At 43.8% G+C, this 21,244-nt stretch overlaps 1 protein-coding gene and 1 pseudogene across 1 annotated transcript; both read left to right on the top strand.

Annotated features, from left to right (window-relative positions):
* The first annotated feature begins 1,214 nt into the window (after nt 1–1,214).
* On the top strand, nt 1,215–9,714 carry LOC129868075 (creatine kinase M-type). Its single transcript, XM_055941682.1, has 8 exons — nt 1,215–1,321; nt 2,828–3,036; nt 6,158–6,312; nt 6,501–6,633; nt 7,750–7,921; nt 8,047–8,170; nt 8,710–8,899; nt 9,185–9,714. The coding sequence occupies exons 2-8, from the start codon at nt 2,844–2,846 to the stop codon at nt 9,361–9,363; spliced, it is 1,146 nt and encodes a 381-aa protein (XP_055797657.1). The 5' UTR covers nt 1,215–1,321; nt 2,828–2,843; the 3' UTR covers nt 9,364–9,714.
* Nucleotides 9,715–19,525: 9,811 nt separating this feature from the next.
* Nucleotides 19,526–21,244, top strand: LOC129868076 (creatine kinase M-type-like; annotated as a pseudogene).

Raw genomic sequence — 21,244 nt, forward strand, 5'->3', positions numbered from 1 at the left:
CAATAAATCAATAAAATGCATTTTATAAAGCCCTTTTTACATCTGCAGTTGTCACAAAGTGCTTTACAGATACCCAGCCTAAAACCCCAAAGAGAAAGCAATGCAGATGCAGAAGCACAGTGCATAGAAAAAACTCCCTAGATGGCAGGAACCTAGGAAGAAAGAAACCTAGAGAGGAACCAAGCTCAGAAGATTGGCCAGTCCTCTTCTGGCTGTACCGGGTAGAGATTTAAGAGTACATGTGATCATTAATGCCAGATCGTTGATCTAATATGGCCTGCATTGATCTAAGGTGACATTATAGATAACATTAATATCATTCACTTCACATGTAAATAGGATGCATTACACATGCATTACTAATTAATCTGTAATATACAAAACACATTAAAAGACAAACCTAATATAGGCTAAACTAAGTAGCGTTCGTGGGGTATAAGAATCCATGTGATAAGAAAAAAGAATTCCAGCTTTTCCCAACCTGTGCTACTGACATAAGGACCCCTGCTATCCATGGCATGTTTGGCAAAAGCATTGCTCAGCTTTTTTGGAGCGTGTTACTTACTACTCCCACCCCATCGCACAACCCCTCCCACCATCCTGATGACCCCGTGGAGAGTCGACTCCAAAATACTCGATTCCTCGACTCCTTGACCATCGACTCTGTGAGTCTACTCTCATTTTATTAAAAAAAGAATTGATTGCTGCTAATATTGATTATTTTAGAATAATGTAAGTAACACATATCTGCAATACAATAGCATGTTCTTAGACTAAAGAGCAGCTTCAAGCTGTCTGTTCATTGAGTTTTGAATTAATGAATGAAGGTTTAGGCAGCTAGGCTGATGTACTGATTAGCCTTGATTATTTTGGTTAGTAGATTGTCAGACAGCTCCGTATACATCGCTAGTCAATCACACAGTTCATGAGTGCGTATACACACACTCTCAATTATAGCTAGAGTCAGGAGTCGACTGCAAAAATCCTGGATCGACTCCACTAAAACACTAGATCCCCTACCACAGGCACTATGGCGGCGGACAGAGAGGGGAGAGCAGGGAGGGGTGAGGGTGCAGCTGCAGCCGTACCTTGGATGACAGATGTAAATCCAGTCCTTCCGTAAACTAAACTGGGTATCAGAGACAGGATTGGGCCAATGAGAGACCAGCATGCAGTAAAATGTGCAGCCAATGGCTGCGTGTCTGCCCGGTATATAAGAAGAGCTCAAGAATCTTTGGAGTTGGGTGACCTCTATATTTTGGCTCTGGTGAACAGGATCTGATCCCAAGGACTGTTACTTTTTTTCTTGTCTGGTGTGCAGGTAAAAATGCAACGCTGTGCTTTGTATGAATAGCTAATGCTTTGGGATAAGGGCAGTGTGGCGGTTTGGATTAGTTGGACTCGGAAAGGCTTCTGACCTAAAACATTTTTGGGAGAAAAGGTTTGAAAAATTGAATGGTGCACATTTTTGAGTTAGCTGAGTTCTGTTATTTTGGCGTGTCCCTATTTGAAATGGAGAGGTGCTTTTTAAGCTCCTCAGGGTTTTTTTACCTCTCCTACACACTTTTATTTTGTTTATTAGTTGAATCATATAATTTGGTATTTTTCTTCTGTGCAAATAATTAATTCAATAACAATATACTTAAATGAGGCATATACTTAATGATGCAAAAATAAGTCCTGGGTCAGTAAATGTACATATGGGGGCAATCTGGAAGGGTTTTAGATCAGAATTTCGATAATGAACAGCATATTTTAGTAGGAGTCTGATTCTCTTGGCTCATTTGATGATTGTTTATTTTTCTGGAAATGAAGATGTGAATTGCAAAGTTGTGAACTGTTGCAAAGTTTTATAAGCTTTGTGTCAGCAAATGGTTCTCTGGTGCAGATACTGAAATAAATAAGTAAGTGTATCACAATCAGATACAGTATGAGGGCTATACGCAGCTGTGGAACAGGTGTAAAAAGTTAGCTGGTCTAGAATGTCCAGCAATTGCTTTCGGACAGTTACTGTAACAGTCACACCATTTTCATTGCTGTTGGACATGGGCATGTGATGCAACAAATGCGTCAATAGTTAAGTCCAGATCATGTGCTAATTTTTTAAATAAATATTTCAAGAAAGGTTGAGGTAAATTCCATGCCAACCAAATGCATTTAAGGAAAATAAATTAAATACAATTTGTGAATTTGAGAATGGCCTATCAAGTATAGTGAATACAATTTAATTGATGAGTTGACCTTTAAAACAGCTATGTTGTTTCATAAGACTTCATGTGTGATGAGCATCAAGGTAGCTAAATGTTCCAAGATATTGTGATGGAAAACCAAGAGGGGCTGCAAAGGGTAATGACATGAAGAGGGGGGCTCTTTGCATGAGTGGAGAGGAGGGGTTGGAAATATGTTGCATATGTAAGAGGGCAAAGGGAATATAGGATAAGGGTGGAATGTTGAAGAGGATGTGAGGTTTGGGTTGAGGGTGTTAAAAATACCCAACACACAAGTGCTCCTCCCCCTTATCTATTCTGAACAGAAACATGACCCAATGGACGGGGACGTTGACTGACATTTGTAACTAGGATACGGGGTATCCACACCACTAGGGGTTTTTGCAGCTGTTCTATTGAGTATCCGGCAGTAATCTTTTAAATGTTGGGCTAAGGAAGTTTCTCTTGCCCTGAGACAGAGCACTCCTTGTAGACTTTACTCAGCTGTCAGTGTCAGGGAACTTCCTTTCAAATCGGTCACTATTAGGATTTGTGGATTATTTTCTGTGCAACTAGACAATAAATATCTGAAGATTTCTTATTTTCTTTCCCTCCTGCAGTGTTAGAAACGCAATCATGCCTTTCGGTAACACCCACAACAACTTCAAACTCAACTTTAAAGTTGAGGAGGAGTACCCTGACCTCACCAAGCACAACAACCACATGGCCAAGGTGCTGACCAAGGACATGTACGCCAAGCTGAGGGACAAGCAGACCCCCTCTGGCTTCACTTTGGATGACGTCATCCAGACCGGTGTCGACAACCCTGGTGAGTGCCACATATCTCCCAAACACCTGCTGAGGATAGCCACCAACCATCGGAAACACACAACTGTCAAAGGTAGAACTGAGACGGTCTGCACAACCAAGTTAGCGCTCTAGGGATTGATCATTCTAATACCATTGCAATAATTACATATGAAAATAATATATGCCATTGAGCAGACACTTATATCCAAAATGACTTACAAAGCTGTACATACATTGCTCAAGACCTGTTCACGCTACTTGCTAGCAACAACACTGAGACCATCAGTCAACTTACTTGTAATAATGTCAATTCTGAAATGTTATATTATATAGTTGTGGTATAGTATATTATATGGTTGTGGTATTAGTATGTCTTGAGCTAGCTGAGGATTTAAAAAAAATGTAAGTATGTATTTCAGCACCGGGATGATTTTATTTATATGGTTGTGTATTTCAGCACCGGGATGCTGAAATACATACTTTGTTTTTAAATCCTCAGCTAGCTCAAGACATACTAACACCACAACCATATAACTCAAATCTAATTAAATTTGGTTAGTCACATGCGCCGAATACAACACAACAGGTGTAAACCTTACAGTGAAATGCTTACTTACGAGCCTCTAACCAACAATGCAGTTAAAAAAATACGGCTAAGAATAAGAAATAAAAGTAACAACTAATTAAAGAGCAGCAGTAAAATAACAATAGCGAGACTATATACAGGAGGGTACTGGTGCAGAGTCAATGTGCAGGGGCACCGGTTAGTTGAGGTAATATGTACATGTAGGTAGATTTATTAAAGTGACTATGCATAGATGAATCTCTGTAGTGCCTTGCGGTCGGAGACCGAGCAGTTGCCATACCAGGCAGTGATGCAACCAGTCAGGATGTTCTTGATGGTGCAGCTGTAGAACCTTTTGAGGGTCTGAGGACCCATGCCAAATCTTTTCAGTCTCCTGAGGGGGAAAAGGTTTTGTCGTGCCCTCTTCATGACTGTCTTGGTGTGCTTGGACCATGTTAGTTTGTTGATGATGTGGACGAAAGGAACTTGAAGCACTCAACCTGCTCCACTGCAGCCCCGTCAATGAGAATGGAGGCGGCTCGGTCCTCTTTTTCCTGTAGTCCACAATCATCTCCTTTGTCTTGATCACGTTGAGAGAGAGATTGTTGTCCTGGCACCACACGGCCAGGTCTCTGACATCTTCCCTATAGGCTGTCTCGTCGTAATCTGTGGATCTGTTGGGGCGGTATGCAAATTGGAGTGGGTCTAGGGTTTCTGGGATAATGGTGTTGATGTGAGCCATGACCAGCCTTTCAAAGCACTTCATGGCCACAGATGTGAGTGCTACGGGTCGGTAGTCATTTAGGCAGGTTACCTTAGTGTTCTTGGACACAGGCACTATGGTGGTCTGCCTAAAACATGTTGGTATTACAGACTCGGACAGGGAGAGGTTGAAAATGTCAGGGAAGACACTTTCCAGTTGGTCAGCGCATGCTCGCAGTACACGTCCTGATAATCCGTCTAGCCCTGCGGCCTTGTGAATGTTGACCTGTTTAAAGGTCTTACTCACATCGGCTGTGGAGAGCGTGATCACACAGTCGTCTGGAACAGCTGGTGCTCTCATGCATGTTTCAGTGTTATTTGCCTCGAAGCGAGCGTAGAAGTAGTTTCGCTCATCTGGTAGGCTTGTGTCGCTGGGCAGCTCTCGATTGTGCTTCCCTTTGTAGTCTGTAATGGTTTGCAAGCCCTGCCACATCCGACGAGCGTCAGAGCCGATGTAGTACGATTCGATCTTAGTCCTGTATTGATGCTTTGCCTGTTTGATGGTTCGTCGGAGGGAATAGCAGGATTTCTTATAAGCTTCCGGGTTAGAGTCTTGCTCCTTGAAAGCGGCAGCTCTAGCCTTTACCTCAGTGCGGATATTGCCTGTAATCCATGGCTTCTGGTTGGGGTGTGTACGTATGGTCACTGTGGGGGCGACATCATCGATGCACTTATTGATGAAGCCATTGACTGATGTGGTGTACTCCTAAATGCCATCGGAGGAATCCCAGAACATATTCCAGTCTGTGCTAGCAAAGCAGTCCTGTAGCTTAGCATCTGCTTCATCTGACCACTTTTTTAATGATCTTGTCACTGGTGCTTCCTGCTTAAATTTTTGCTTGTACGCAGGAATCAGGAGGATAGAATTATGGTCAGATTTGCCAAATGGAGGGCTAGGGAGAGCGTTGTATGCATCTCTGTGTGTGGAGTATAGGTGGTCCAGAGTTTTTTCCCTCTGGTTGCACATTTAACATGCTGATAGAAATTTGGTAAAACGGATTTAAGTTTCACTGCATTAAAGTCCCCTGCTACTAGGAACGCTGCCTCTGGGTGAGTGTTTTCTTGTTTGCTTATGGTGGAATACAGCTCATTCAATGCTGTCTTAGTTCCAGCCTCAGTCTGTGGTGGTATGTCAACAGCTACAAAAAATACAGATGAAAACTCTCTAGGTAGATAGTGTGGTCTACAACTTATCATGAGATACTCTACCTCAGGCGAGCAATAGCTCAAGACTTCCTTAGATATCGTGCACCAGCTGTTATTTACAACAATACATAACCTGCCACCCCTTGTCTTACCAGACACCGCTGTTCTATCCTGCCGATACAGTGTATAACCAGCCAGCTGTATGTTGATGGTGTCGTCGTTCAGCCACGACTCTGTGAAGCATAAGATATTACAGTTTTGAATGTCCCGTTGGTAGTTTAATCTTCTGCGTAGGTCATCAATTTTATTCTCCAAAGATTGCACGTTTGCTAGCAGAAGGGAAGGAAGTGGGGATTTATTCGAAGTTGTTTTCGTTCATAAGAGACGATAGCGGCAACATTATGTACAAAATAAGTAAAAAAATAAGTTACAAGCAACACAAAAAATCGAACAAAAAAACACAATTGGTTGGGGACACGTAGATCATCAGTCTTCTTCTCCGGTGCCATTTATAGTATAGATATGCAGGTTACCTTATTAAATATGCAGCAGATATTTATTGCATATTTTTCACACCACAGAGTCGTATATTAATGTCAGTTAGTCTACTAATGTAGATGTGCTGCCTTCTTACCCTCCTCCTCCACTCCTCTCTCTCTGTCCTCAGGTCACCCCTTCATCATGACTGTTGGCTGCGTGGCTGGTGATGAGGAGTCCTACGAGATCTTCAAGGATCTGTTGGATCCCATCATCTCAGACCGTCATAGTGGATACAAGCCCACAGACAAGCACAAGACCGACCTGAACTTTGAGAACCTGAAGGTAGTGTCTAATTCTTCTGACATGTTTTATGGGTTTCATTTCCTATACGAAATGCCAAAGAGTACTGCTGAGTAAAAGCAATGTGAAAATGTTTGAATAATCTCTACATAGGAGGTTGGGAATCACAAACTTCTTTGAGACACTTGAAATGTTCTGGTCTGAAACTCTGTTGTGACCTCTCTGTATAGGGAGGTGATGACCTGGACCCCAACTACGTCCTGTCCAGCCGTGTGCGTACCGGCCGCAGCATCAAGGGATACACCCTGCCCCCCCACAACAGCCGTGGCGAGCGCAGAGCAGTGGAGAAACTGTCCGTCGAGGGTGAGCCTCCCAGCTATCAATAGCTACAGGACATATGCATACACAGGATTATGCATGAAGCTAGGCAATAAAACGAACAAAAGGGAAGTGGAGATCCAAATGTATTTATTTATTTAAAAACATTTACCCCCTTTTTCTCTCCAATTTCGTGAGATCCAATTATGATCTTGTCTCATCGCTGCAACTCCCCAACGGGCTCGGGAGAGCCGATGGTCGAATCATGCTGTCATGATCGTCTTGCTGTGAGAGATTGGACCAAGGCGCAGCGTGTGCAAAATACATATTTTTTAATAAAAGAAGAGAGAAACAAACAAGAAACGAACAACTATAAACGAACTAACAAAAATGACGACCGTGAAGCTAATAAGACAAATAGTGCTGACACAAACACTACACATAGACACAGACAATTACCCACAAAAACCTAGTGCCTATGGCTGCCTTAAATATGGCTCCCAATCAGAGACAATTAATGACATCTGTCTCTGATTGAGAACCATTCAGGCAACCATAGACACAGCTAGACTTCTATACTAAACATAAACCCAACTACTCTAATAAACCCCCTAAACCTTACAACCACCCTAGACACTACAAAAAACACATACATTCCCCATGTCACACCCTGACCTAACTAAAATAATAAAGAAAACAAAGAATACTAAGGCCAGGGTGTGACACATGCGTACTCAAACATGACGTGCCAAGCCGCGTTTCTTAACACCCGCTCTCTTAACCCAAAAGCCAGCTGCACCAATGTGTCGGAGGAAACACTGTTCAACTAATGACCGAAGTCAGCTTTCAAGTAAAGCCCCCCCGGCCAAACCCTCCTCTAACCCGGGGGACACTGGGCCAATTGTGCACCGACCTATGGGACCCCCGGTGACGGCTGGTTGTGACACAGCTTGGGATCTAACCCCAGGCAGTAGTGATGCGGCAACACCGCCATTCGGGAGGCTGGAGATCCAGTTCTTAGGAACCTCTTAGATGAATTGGAAATAAAGATCAAAAGTGAATCCTTAGCTGCAATGACTAGTGCATGATGTCAGATAACATGGTATCTCCCTGCCTGGAGTTAAGAGTGAGGGGAAACTGAGGGGTTTTCTGTTCCTCCAGCTCTGAACACCCTGGACGGTGAATTCAAGGGAAAGTACTACCCCCTGAATAAGATGACCGATGCCGAGCAGGAGCAGCTTATCGCTGACCATTTCTTGTTTGACAAGCCCGTCTCCCCCCTGCTGCTGGGCGCTGGTATGGCCCGTGACTGGCCCGATGCAAGAGGAATCTGGTATGTACCCAGACACAGACCCATACCAATAGTTAACCAAAACAATACTGTATTGTACTGTACAGAATATCCCACAATGTATCATAGTGATGTATCATGTGAAACCTCATCCCTCCTTTCTGAAGGCATAACGATGCCAAGAGCTTCTTGGTCTGGGTGAATGAGGAGGATCACCTGCGTGTCATCTCCATGGAGAAGGGCGGCAACATGAAGGAGGTCTTCAGACGCTTCTGCGTTGGTCTGAAAAGGGTATGTACTGGTACTCAAACCATTTTGTAACTAGCTCTCACAGTCTCACGTCAGAATTAGACATTCATCCATGTTTCTCAAACATTGAAGTTGTTGCAAACATCACATTTCGAAATGTTTAAGGTTACATTTTCAAGGTTAGGGTTAAGTTTTGGCTCCAAAATCTTAAATTTAGGCATGAACTCTGAATGGTTAAGGTAAGGGTTAAGTTTAAGAATTGACGTAAAACAAAAATCTCAAAAACTTTGGAATCAGAGGCAGATGCTTACGCCCATCCACCAGCCCCGTCCACAACACCCTAGCAAAACTGACACCTACTTAAAGGGAACAGTGCTCACTGTTGCCCCTAGTGGCCGGTGTCCCCGTCATCTCCTGACGTTCTCAGACATGGATGGACGTTGAATACTGACTTGTATCACGGGTAACCTGGCTGCCATTTTGACATGGTAGAAAAACACCCTAACAGAATGAAAAGACATGAAAACGCAGAGAGACAATTACAAGAATGTTGATACAGGGTTGTTTATTTCATCTGACAGATTGAGGAGACTTTCAAGAAGCACAACCACGGCTTCATGTGGAACGAGCATCTTGGCTACGTGCTGACCTGCCCCTCCAACTTGGGAACTGGTCTGCGTGGTGGCGTGCACGTCAAGCTGCCCAAGCTGAGCACACACCCCAAGTTTGAGGAGATCCTGACCAGGCTGCGTCTGCAGAAGCGTGGCACAGGTACTCAAACGCACAACAAAAAACATCCAGAGCAGCTGCTGATATATTCAACTCTAAAACGTCACAGATCACGACAGTCTTCCCATTTACAATAAAACAAGTAAAAAGGAAGATGAGCAAAAGCTATTCTGAAATAGCCATGTCCACAGCGATTAGGACGTCTGTTCATTGAGTCTGTTATTTTTGGTGCTATTTGGATAATTTACAGTATGAGTAATTTTGCAGAGATTGTCTGAGACATACACTTAAACCCGCTTCTCTCTCCCTTTTCCCTGCTCTCTACAGGTGGCGTGGACACCGCCTCCGTGGGTGGAGTGTTCGACATCTCCAACGCTGACCGTCTGGGATCCTCTGAGGTAGATCAGGTCCAGATGGTGGTGGATGGTGTCAAGCTCATGGTGGAGATGGAGAAGAAGCTGGAGAAGGGAGAGGCCATCGACGGCATGATCCCCGCCCAGAAGTAAAGAGTTGTTGACGTTGCTGGTCGTATTTTGTTTTTCTATTGTCAAGTTATGTGCCATTGAGCCAACCAACCGGCGCTTAGAGGAAACTGATGCTCGCTCTAGAGACTCTTCACTGCTCACCTATTTGTCTTCTTTCCTTCAGCCTTTTCTGTCTCTTTTGTTTTTTTCCTTTCCTTTTCTTCCTTGCGCCATTTTTTCCACTTCTCTCCTGTTCAGTTTGTAACATCCTGGATCAGCTTCCACTGAAGTCAGCTTGCCTGACAGATGTGGCATCACGTACATTTGAAATTTGGTTTTAGAAAAATGATAATTGAAACTGTGATTAAATAAACTTGGCCTCATGAACCAAAACAGATTGGTCTTTCTTGGTCATGCACTCATGATAAATCACTGCAAATGTTAAATCAAGTCTAATAGTGTTCAATTTAACAATCAAAAAGTCTCTTTATGGTCCCACACTACACAGAGTTAATGGTACACGTTCAAAAGTGTAAATTTCACAGATATTCTGTAACTCAGTAAATAGTTGGAAATTAAGATAACACTGGCCATTACTGGTTTTTGTTGGAATTACTCTACTTTGGTGTAAAATGTAAAAAAAAAAATATATAATCTATCTGAGAAACTTCTTAAAGACATGCTCCCGAATCTTTGGCAACTACTAAGTATTTTTTAAACCTCCCACTTTGGTCTGGATGTGTCAATGTGTAGTTCATACATGCATCAGCTATGAGCAGAATTACTGTTTACCTCAATTACACAAAATCCCTAGTTTGAAAGCAACAGTTTTTCTGGATGCTGTGCTGTGCCATTTTTCCTACGTTTACCCCCATAGAAATTTGTTTTCAACCAAAGGAAGAAGCCACTGCTGTCCAAAAAAAAACATTGCTGCACGTCTGAAGTTCGCAAAAGAGCACCTGGATGTTCCACAGCGCTTCTTGCAAAATATTCTGTGGACAGATGAAACTAAAGTTGAGTTGTTTGGAAGGAACACACAACACTATGTGTGGAGAAAAAAAGGCACAGCACAGCACCCAACATCAAAACCTCATCCCAACTGTAAAGTATGGTAGAGGGAGCATCATGTTTTGGAGCTGCTTTGCTGCCTCAGGGCCTGGAAAGCTTTCTATCGTTGACATAAAAATGAATTCCCAAGTTTATCAAGACATTTTGCAGGAGAATGTAAGGCTATCTGTCCGCCAATTGAAGCTCAACAGAAGTTGGGTGATGCAACAGGACAACGACCCAAAACACAGAAGTAAATCAACACCAGAATGGCTTCAACAGAAGAAAATACGCCTTCTGGAGTGGCCTAGTCAGATTCCTGAACTCAACCCGATTTAAAATGTTGTGGCATGACCACAAGAGCTGTTCACACCGGACATAAGAATATTGCTCAACTGAATCAGTTTTGTAAAGATGAACGGTCCAAAATTCCCCCTGACCGTTATGCAGGTCTAATCCGCAACTACAGAAAACATTTGGTTGAGTTTATTGCTGCGAAAGGAGGGTCAACCAGTTATTAAATCCAAGGGTTCACATACTTTTTCCACCCTACACTGTGAATGTTTACACAGTGTGTTCAATAAAGGCATGAAAACTTATAATTGTTTGTGTGTTATTAGTTTAAGCAGACTGTTTGTCTATTGTTGTGATGTAGATGAAGATCAGAATTTTTTTGGGACGAATTTAATTTATAAATCCAGGTAATTCAGAAGTTTTCACATACTTTTTCTTGCCGCTGTATATGCCAAATTGTTCCTTTAACCTGACTCTATGGGCACTAGTGAAGCCCATATGGATAATATTTTGACAGGTATAAGCATTCTGGGTATAACTCTACCTTGCCTCCTTAGGTAAAGTTACATCCAGATAGCTTGCATCTGACAAATAATCTCAGATAGCCACTAGCGCATATGGAGTAAGGAGTATGGAGTAAACAAAGCTGTTTTTAAACAGGAATTGACAATGTCTCTTATGACTTCACCTGACAAAGACCATAATCTAAACTGTAGCTCCTATACCACCTAGCAACTATCTTTTCAGTTTACTGAGTAGGGTTTAGACCACAGTGTGTGAGTGACCCTTTGAGAGTTCTCATAGATATCTCTGAAAACAAGTAACTTCATCTTTAGAGCTTGGAGCCATGGGGAGGTCCTGAGATCATCAAGTTCCAAGAATACTTTTTGGAACACCTCAAAGGTATATTTCAGTTCTTTGGAGTACTGTAGATTTAAGCCATAGATGAGGCCAATAAACAAGGTACATGACTGTGTAACACTGCGAATACCAGCCAGGACCTCTGCTCCTTCGAGGCAGATCACATGCTCTATATTTTGGTGCAGATGTTTCACAGTGAACAACTTCATCACATGCTGAACGAGGTCCTCTCGGATCATGGTGTCGTCAGCATCCTGAGTGAAAAAATTAAGAATGAACAGACTAGGCTACTAGATTAACTGTGCAATTTGAGAGGAGAGAATGGGAAAGAAAGGAAGATAGCTCATTTAGAGATAAATAATACAAAAATAAAAACGACCTTTTATTCTGTGATAAGGTATTCAACCCACTCGCCGGGAGATATGATCAGGCCATGGACCACACTCTCTTCTTTCCTGGATGGTGTTGCACTGTAATATGATGTCAGCCAGAGAGATATGCTGAGAAGGATTATCACCACAGCAAGCAAGGTACTTGGAGTCTAACAGACAGGCCTGGATAAGATCTTTAAGGTCAGGGCCCTCCGCAAGGCTCACAAAATCATTTTAGATCTAAGCCACCCCCTGTACCCGGACTTTGAACTACTCCCCTCTGGGCACAGGTATAGGGCACCCCTCAGCAGGAAAAACAGAACGAGACAGTAATTTGTGCCAGGTGTGATATCCCTCCTAAATAGCTCGGGCTAATGTTCCTATCTACTCAGTAAGGCCAGTAGGCTAGTCTTTAAAAAAAATGTTTTATTGGTATGTAACTGTTATGAAAGTTGGATTGTCAATTTTGTTTTGTATTTAAACGCCACTTTAAGCATGTACATGACACTGCAACAAAATTTCCCCATGGGGACAATAAAGTAAGTAAGTTATCTTCTTATGGCTGCAATCTCGTTAATGGGATGATATGACAACAGCCAGTGAAAGTGTAGGGCGCCAAATTCAAACAACAGAAATCTCATAATTAAAATTCCTCAAACATACATGTATTTTATACAATTTTAAAGGTAATCTTGTTGTTAATCCCACCAAAGTGTCCGATTTCAAATAGGCTTTACAGTGAAAGCACCACAAACGATTATGTTAGGTCACCGCAAAATCACAGAAAAACACAGCTATTTTTCCAGCCAAAGACAGGAGTCACAAAAAGCAGAAATAGAGATAAAATTAATCACTAACCTTTGATGATCTTCATCAGATGACACTCATAGGACTTCATGTTACACAATATATATATATGTTGTTCGATTAAGTTCATATTTATATCCAAAAACCTCAGTTTACATTGGTGCCATGTTCAGAAATGCCTCCAAAATATCCGGAGAAATTGCAGAGCCACGTCAAATAACATAAATACTCATCATAAACTTTGATGAAAGATATATGTTTTACATAGAATTAAAGATACACTTTGTAACGGCTTTCCTCTTCCTCTTCATCCAAAGAGGAGGAGCAGGAATTGAACCAAAATGCAGCGTCGTGATATGACATGATTTATTAAAGTAAAGACGAAAAAACACGAAAACACTTTAACAAACTACAAAACAACAAACGACGTAGACGCACCTGAACATAAAAACTTACATGACACGAAGAACGCATGAAACAGGAACAGACTACATAAACCGAACGAACGAACAAACAAACAAACCGAAACAGTCCCGTGTGGCGTAACATACACAGACACTGACACAGGAGACAACCACCCACAACAAACAATGTGAAAACACCTACCTTAATATGGCTCTCAATCAGAGGAAATGAATACCACCTGCCTCTAATTGAGAGCCATATCAGGTCACCCTATTAAACCAACATAGAAACACAAAACATAGACTGCCCGCCCAAACTCACACCCTGACCAACTAACACATACAAAACTAACAGAAAACAGGTCAGGAACGTGACATAACCCCCCCCCCCCCCCCCCCCCCCCCCCTCAAGGTGAGAACTCCGGGCGCACCAGCACAAAGTCTAGGGGAGGGTCTGGGTGGGCATCTGACCACGGTGGTGGCTCAGGCTCTGGGCGAGGTCCCCACCCCACCATAGTCAATCCCAGCTTACGTCTCCCCCTCAGAATGACCACCCTCTTACTCCACCCACCTAATTTAAGGGGCAACACCAAGATAAAGGACAGCTCCGGGACAAGGTAGCTCAGGATAGAGAGGTAGCTCAGGATAGAGAGGTAGCTCAGGATAGAGAGGTAGCTCAGGATAGAGGGGCAACTCCGGACTGAAGGGCAGCTCCGGACAGAGAGACAGCTCTGGACTGAGGGGCAGTTCTGGATAAATGGCAGCTCTAAGCTAAGGGGCAGCTCATGGCTGGCTGACGGCTCTGGACGCTCATGGCTGGCTGACGGCTCTGGCTGCTCATGGCTCGCTGACGGCTCTGGCAGATCCTGGCTTGCTGACGGCTCTGGCTGCTCATGGCTCGCTGACGGCTCTGGCTGCTCATGGCTCGCTGACGGCTCTGGCTGCTCATGGCTCGCTGACGACTCTGGCAGATCCTGTCTGGTTGGCGGCTCTGGCAGATCCTGTCTGGTTGGCGGCTCTGGCAGATCCTGTCTGGTTGGCGGCTCTGGCAGATCCTGTCTGGTTGGCGGCTCTGGCAGATCCTGTCTGGTTGGCGGCTCTGGCAGATCCTGACTGACGAATGGCTCTAGCGGCTCCTGACTGACGAACGGCTCTGACGGCTCGGGACAGACGGGCGGCTCTAATGGCTCGGGACAGACGGATGGCTCAGACGGCACTGGGCAGACGGATGGCTCAGATGGCGCTGGGGAGACGGATGGCTCAGATGGCGCTGGGGAGACAGATGGCTCAGATGGCGCTGGGGAGATGGATGGCTCAGATGGCGCTGGGGAGACGGATGGCTCAGACGGATGGCTCAGCGTTGGGCAGACTACAGACTCTAGCCGACTGAGGCGCACTGTAGACCTGGTGCGTGGTGCCGGAACTGGAGGCACCGGACTGGAGACACGCACTTCAAGGCTAGTGCGGGGAGCAGGGACAGGGCACACTGACCTCTCGAAGCGCTGGTGGCACCGGGCTGAGGGCACGCACATCAGGACGAGTACGGGGAGAAGGAACAGTGCGTACAGGGCTCTGGAGACGCACAGGAGGCTTAGTGCGTGGTGCCGGAACTGGAGGCACTGAGCTGGAGACACGCACCATAGGAAGAGTGCGTGGAGGAGGAACAGGGCTCTGGAAACGCACTGGAAGCCTGGTGCGTGGTGTAGGTACTGGTGGTACTGGGCTGGGGCGGGAAGGTGGCGCCGGAAATACCGGACCGTGCAGGCGTACTGTCTCCCTTGAGCACCGAGCCTGCCCAACCTTACCTGGTTGAATACTCCCCGTCGCCCGACCAGTGCGGGGAGGTGGAATAACCCGCACCGGGCTATGTAGGCGAACCGGGGACACCATGCGTAAGGCTGGTGCCATGTATGCCGGCCCAAGGAGACGCACTGGTTGCCAGATATGTAGAGCCGGCTTCATGGCACTTGGCTCAATGCTCAATCTAGCCCTACCAGTGCGGGGAGGTGGAATAACCCGCACCGGGCTATGCACACGTACAGGAGACACCGTGCGCTCTACTGCGTAACACGGTGTCTGCCCGTACTCCCGCTCTCCACGGTTAGCCTGGGAAGTGGGCGCAGGTCTCCTACCTGCCCTTGGCCCACTACCTCTTAGCCCACTTGTTCTTAATGCAACCGCTGTGTCAGATTTCAAACATCTTTACGGCAAAAGCACAATATTCAATAATCTGAGAACAGCGTTCAGCCACAAAAGGAAGCCATACAGTTACCCGCCAAATTGTACAGTCAACAAAACTCATAAAAAGCATTATAAATCTTCACTTACCTTTGCTGATCTTCGTCGGAATGCACTCCCAGGACTCCCACTTCCACAAGAAATGTTAGTTTTGTTCGGTAATGTCCATCATTTATGTCCAAGTAGCTACTTTTGTTAGCGCGTTTAGTACACAAATCCAAACGCTCGTGCAGGTCCAGCCAAACATCGGACGAAAACTTCTAAAAGTTATATTACAGGTCAAAGAAACTTGTCAAACTAAGTATAGAATCAATCTTTAGGACGTTGTTATCATAAATATTCAATAATGTTCCAACCAGAGAATTCCTTTGTGTCTATAGAAGTAATGGAACGCAAGTCGATATCATGTGGAATGCGCGTGACCAGGACCTGGCTCTCTGCCAGATCACTGACTCATTCCCCTCTCATTCAGCCCCACATCACAGTAGAAGCTTCATTCAAGGTTCTACAGACTGTTGGCATCTAGTGGAAGCCGTAGGAAGTGCAAACAGATCCATATCCTACTGTGTTTTCAATAGGCGATGAGTTGAAAATCGACCAACCTCAGATGTCTCACTTCCTGGTTGGATTTCTTCTCAGGTTTTTGCCTGCCATATGAGTTCTGTTATACTCACAGACATAATTCAAACAGTTTTAGAAACTTCAGAGTGTTTTCTATCCAATAATAATATGCATATATTAGCAACTATGACTGAGGAGCAGGCCGTTTACTCTGGGCACCTCTGTGCACCTTTCATCCAAGCTACTCAATACTGCCCATGCAGCCATAAGAAGTTATTAATACTGGCAACTGAATACATACAGTTTAACCTATATACTATTGTGAAGGTGTTACTGTGCATACTGTACCCCATACAGAACTTCAAGGATTTTCTGCATGTCCGCCTTTACAGCACCTCCTTTTGACTTAAACAAGTCCAATAGTTGTGATGTAAATTCGTCCAGATTCTGCATAAAGGTGGACTCAAGCAACAGTTGTAATTCTTCTGAACTCTTCCTTAATGAGAGAGATCTTCTGAACAGATATGGACAAAAGATGATCTGAGAGCTAGAATACTATTGGGAAACCTCTCCCAAAGCATGTGCAGAGTGAGAATGTTCAGACTAATCTTTAATGCATATATAATTGTAGATTAGAATATTAGGTCAAGACAACACAAAATATTTAAATCAATATACACTTTTTACCTACAATGACTATTTTCATTCAGCTGTATTTTGTACCTGAGTGGGCTCAAACAGGGCTAGCCATCTTTCTTTGAAGTTCTTCACAGGAAGGGCCTGAACGACATTTTGGAAATCACAATGTTGTAGTTTTTTATTTATTTATTTATTTGTATTTAACCTTTATTTAACTAGGCAAGTCAGTTAAGAACAAATTCTTATTTACAATGACGGCTACCAAACGGCAAAAGGCCTCCTGCGGGGACGGGGGCCTGGGATTTTAAAAAATAAATACGATATAAATATAGGACAATCACAAGAAGAGAGACACAACACTACATAAAGAGATGTAAGACAAAAACATAGCAAGACAGCAAAACATGACAACACAGCAATGGTAGCAAGACAACATGACAAGAACATAGTAGCAGCACAAAACATGGTACAAACATTATTGGGCATACAAACATTGTCATGTACTTGTACTTCTCCCAGTAGCTCCACTCGCTCCCTCTCCAGGGTTTCTCCAGCAGGGTGGGAGGTAATTTACCTCTGCCTTCTTTGTTTAAACATTTTTTGGGGGGCAACGGGCCTGTCCTCTGATTTTCTCTTGACAGAGTTCACCTCCAGTTCTGGACAATCCAATTCCTCTCAGTTTCGATCTTTAATTGCCCATCTTGTACTTCAGGCTGGTTTGCCATCCGTACAGGCCTGAGAAGGACCCAGACTCTTTAAGGCATGGCCACTTTTTTACCAAAGCTACTGCTACTTGGCAAAATTGTAGACTTGGCTTTAAACTGGAAAATCCTTTCAGACAGTTTCCAGGATGTCTGATTTCACAGACAGATTGTTGAGTAGTGTTCCATTCTTCGTGTGTGCTTCATTAGCTGCCTCAAGAATGAGCTCTGTATCAGTACTCAGGAGCGTCTGAATACCTATACCAAAAAGAAGACTTGTATTAAAATCTATGACAATGTCAGGAAAATAAAACTCGAATGACTTCAGCTTTAGATGGTTAGCTAAAAAACGTAAACATCGCAATCCTATCGGACTTGGAAGAGCTGCTCGTTATCTATCTTACTAGCCAGCCCAGTTATTTAATTTAGCTAGTTTGGCTGTTAGATTATTGACGAGATAACTATTGCACAAGGTCAACATTTGCAGTGCTGCCTAACATGTTGTGAATACGTGAACAACACAAAGGTTTCTGCAAGGACAGGTGTTGCTAGATAGCTAGGTTTAGTTAGCTAGCTAGCTATGTATTGTTCATTCCTCTCTGTCTGGCTAGCTTGCCTAGCAGTCAAACATTAAATTGCAGGGACACCATGTGTTCAGTTCTACTGTAATGTTTGCTGACGATACATTTTTTGGTAACATAGCTATTTCGGTTAATATAAAACGTACACAAAATGACAAAAGTTAGAAACAGAAACCAGAAATTAGAAACTAGCTAGCTTATTAACGTGCAAATAAACTGATCGTCCTCGCAGTGGCAGACCACGTGTAACAAAACCTGCACAGGTTCAGTACATCTGAACATCACACCTGAGGGACAGGTACAGTATGGCAACAACAACTGCCCGAGTTACACCAGGAACGCACAATCCCTCCATCAGTGCTCAGAATGTCCTCAAAAGGCTGAGAGGGGCTGGACTGAGGGCTTGTAGGCCTGTTGTAAGGCAGGTCCTCACCAGACATCACCAGCAACAACGTCGCCTATGGGCACAAACCCACCATTGCTGGACTAGACAGGACTGGCAAAAAGTGTTCTTCACTGACGAGTCGCAGTTTTATCTTACCAGGAGTGATGGTCGGATTTGCGTTTATCGTCGAAGGATTGAGCGTTACACCTTGGCCTGTACTCTGAAGCGGGACTGCAGTACTTAATGCAGCTGGTGGCCACACCAGATACTGACTGTTACTTTTGATTTTGACTCTCCCTTTGTTCAGGGACACATTATTCCATTTCCGTTAGTCACATGTCTGTGGAACTTGTTCAGTTTATGTCTCAGTACTTGAATCTTGTTATGTTCATACAAATATTTACACATGTTAAGTTTTCTGAAAATAAATGCAGTTGAGAGTGAGAGGACGTTTCTTTTTTGCCGAGTTTATATATTGACTTCCTCAGGATCTTCAAACATCCTAAATCGAAGTCTCCCACTGGGCCCAGATGTCATTTCAACATTTCAAATTTAGTTTTGATTTAATTTTGGTTGAGATGTCAACTAACATGAATTCAACGTGAAATCAACAAAGGATTTCACATAATTTGATTTAGGTTATAAATTGGGTGAAAACAATTTTTTAAAATCCATTATATTGATGACTTTTTGCAAATCCAATCAGTTTTCGAAGTTGATTCAACATCATCAGATTTAATTTTTGTTGTTGTTGAAATGACTGAATGAATGAAACAACATTGATGCAACCAGTTCCTGCCCAGTGGGCAATTTCTAGTGATTAGGCTGACCTCACAACCTCATCAACATTCCAGCCACCATATATAATCCTCTCTTCAGCCCCCTTACCCATATCTCACACTCAACCCTTCCCTTGAACGACCCTTCCGTTTATTCCCTTTGTCCACATTCCCACCGTACACTTAAAAAATAGACGTTTATCCATAAACGGCGAATTTCGAAGGCAAACTATGCAATCTAGTTGTGTGAGGTTTGGTATAAGGATGTTAAAAATATCCAACGCACAAGTACTCCTCCCCCGTATCTATTCCAAACAGAAACTTGACCCAGTGGATGGGGACATTGACTGACGTTTGCAGCTGTTCTTTTGACTATCTTCCAATGTCAGTGTCTGGGAACGTCCTTGATAGGTTACTATTAGGTTTGGTGGTTTAAACGTTTTCCATGTGTTCCTAATGTCTCTATTCTGTGCGGTTTTCCGTGCAAATTATGGACTCTAAAGATCAAAGCTATTCTATAATTTACCCCCCTGCAGTGTTAGAAACGCAATCATGCCTTTCGGTAACACCCACAACTTCAAACTCAACTTTAAAGTTGAGGAGGAGTACCCTGACCTCACCAAGCACAACAACCACATGGCCAAGGTGCTGACCAAGGACATGTACGCCAAGCTGAGGGAAAAGCAGACCCCCTCTGGCTTCATTTTGGATGACATCATCCAGACCGGTGTCGACAACCCTTGTGAGTGCCACATATCTCCCAAACACCCCTGCGTATTTTTCACACAACAGTGATATATTAATGTCAGTTAGCCTACTATGTAGATGTGCTGCCTTTTTACCGTCCTCCCCCTCCTCTCCTAAGGTCACCCCTTCATCATGACCGTTGGCTGCGTGGCAGGTGATGAGGAGTCCTACGAGATCTCCAAGGATCTGTTGGATCCCATCATCTCAGACCGTCATAGTGGATACAAGCCTACAGACAAGCACAAGACCGACCTGAACTTTGAGAACCTGAAGGTAGTGTCTAATTCTTCTGACATGTTTTATGGGTTTCATTTACTATACGAAATGCCAAAGAGTACTGCTGAGTAAAAGCAATGTGAAAATGTTTGAATAATCTCTAAATAGGAGGTTGGGAATCACAAACTTCTTTGAGACACTTGAAATGTTTTGGTCTGAAACTCTGTTGTGACCTTCTCTCTGAGTAGGGATGAAATGATGGCAGGTAGCCTAGTGGTTAGAGCGTTGGGCCAGTAAACAAAAGGTTGCAAGATTGAATCCCTGTGCTGACAAGGTAAAAGTCTGTCGTTCTGCCCTGAACAAGGCAGTTAACCCATTGTTCCTAGGCTGTCATTGTAAATAAGAATTTGTTCTTAACTGACTTGCCTAGTTAAATACTTTTTAAATTCTTAAAAAATTACCTGAACCCCAACTATGTCCAGCCGTGTGCGTACTGGCTGCAGCATCGAGGGATACACCCTGCCCCCCCTCAGCCGTGGTGAGTGCAGAGCAGTGGAGAAACTGTCCGTTGAGGGTGTGCCTCCCAGCTATCAATAGCTACAAGACATATGCATACACAGGATTATGCATGAAGATAAGCAGTAAAACACGAAATGGAGATCTGAATTCTTAGCCACTCCTCAGATTAATTGGAAATAGAGATCAAAAGTAAATCCTTAGCTGCAATGACTAGTGCATGGTGTCAGATAACTCCAGGCAGGGAGATACCATGGTAAAAGTAAGGGGAAACAGGGGTTTTCTGTCTCTCCAGTTCTGAACACCCTGGACGGTGAATTCAAGGGAAAGTACTACCCCCTGAATAAGATGACCGATGCAGCTTATCGCTGACCTTTTCTTGTTTGACAAGCCCGTCTCCCCCCTGCTGCTGGGCGCTGGTATGGCCCGTGACTGGCCCGATGCAAGAGGAATCTGGTATGTACCCAGAACACAGACCCATACCAATAGTTAACCAAAACAATACTGTATTGTACTGTACAGAATATCCCACAATGTATCATAGTGATGTATCATGTGAAACCTCACCCCTCCTTTCTGAAGGCATAACAATGCCAAGAGCTTCTTGGTCTGGGTGAATGAGGATCACCTGGGTGTCATCTCCATGGAGAAGGACGGCAACATGAAGGAGGTCTTCAGACGCTTCTGCGTTGGTCTGAGAAGGGTATGTCATGGTACTCAAACCATTTTTGACATGGCACAAAAACACCCCTAACACAATGGAAATGCAGGGAGAC

This window comes from Salvelinus fontinalis, chromosome 13 (genome assembly GCF_029448725.1).
Source record: "Salvelinus fontinalis isolate EN_2023a chromosome 13, ASM2944872v1, whole genome shotgun sequence".
Lineage (NCBI taxonomy): Eukaryota > Metazoa > Chordata > Actinopteri > Salmoniformes > Salmonidae > Salvelinus > Salvelinus fontinalis.